General features: G+C 52.4%; 1 protein-coding gene across 1 annotated transcript; it reads left to right on the top strand.

The window, feature by feature from the left end:
* Window positions 1–25: 25 nt before the first annotated feature.
* Window positions 26–484, top strand: LOC117798800 (40S ribosomal protein S18). Its single transcript, XM_034651264.1, has one exon. It carries the CDS (start codon window positions 26–28, stop codon window positions 482–484), a length of 459 nt encoding a protein of 152 aa, XP_034507155.1.
* The last annotated feature ends 33 nt before the right edge of the window (window positions 485–517 follow it).

Below are 517 nucleotides of genomic sequence, written 5' to 3'. Positions count from 1 at the left end.
AGGGAAGCAGACAGGAGCAACAGCCATGTCTCTAGTAATTCCCGAGAAGTTCCAGCACATTCTGCGTGTCCTCAACACCAACATTGATGGGCGCAGGAAGATTGCGTTTGCTATCACAGCCATCAAGGGTGTTGGTCGACGTTACGCACATGTCGTGCTGAGGAAGGCTGACATCGACTTGAGCAAGAGGGCTGGAGAGCTGACGGAGGATGAGGTGGAGCGTGTAATTACTATCATGCAGAATCCTCGTCAGTACAAGATCCCCGACTGGTTCCTCAACAGGCAGAAGGACATCAAGGATGGCAAATACAGCCAGGTCCTGGCTAACGGGCTTGATAACAAGCTCCGTGAGGATTTGGAGCGCCTGAAGAAGATTCGTGCTCACCGGGGGCTTCGCCACTTCTGGGGCCTGCGTGTGCGAGGCCAGCATACAAAGACCACCGGAAGAAGGGGTCGCACTGTTGGTGTGTCGAAGAAGAAATAAAGTCCCTTGTTTGCTTTTCAATAAAATCTGGCT

This window comes from Ailuropoda melanoleuca, unplaced genomic scaffold, assembly GCF_002007445.2.
Source record: "Ailuropoda melanoleuca isolate Jingjing unplaced genomic scaffold, ASM200744v2 unplaced-scaffold34947, whole genome shotgun sequence".
Classification (NCBI taxonomy): Eukaryota; Metazoa; Chordata; class Mammalia; order Carnivora; family Ursidae; genus Ailuropoda; species Ailuropoda melanoleuca.
The sequence above is the reverse complement of the archived record's forward strand: the minus strand, read 5'-3'. Positions and strand labels throughout refer to the sequence as shown.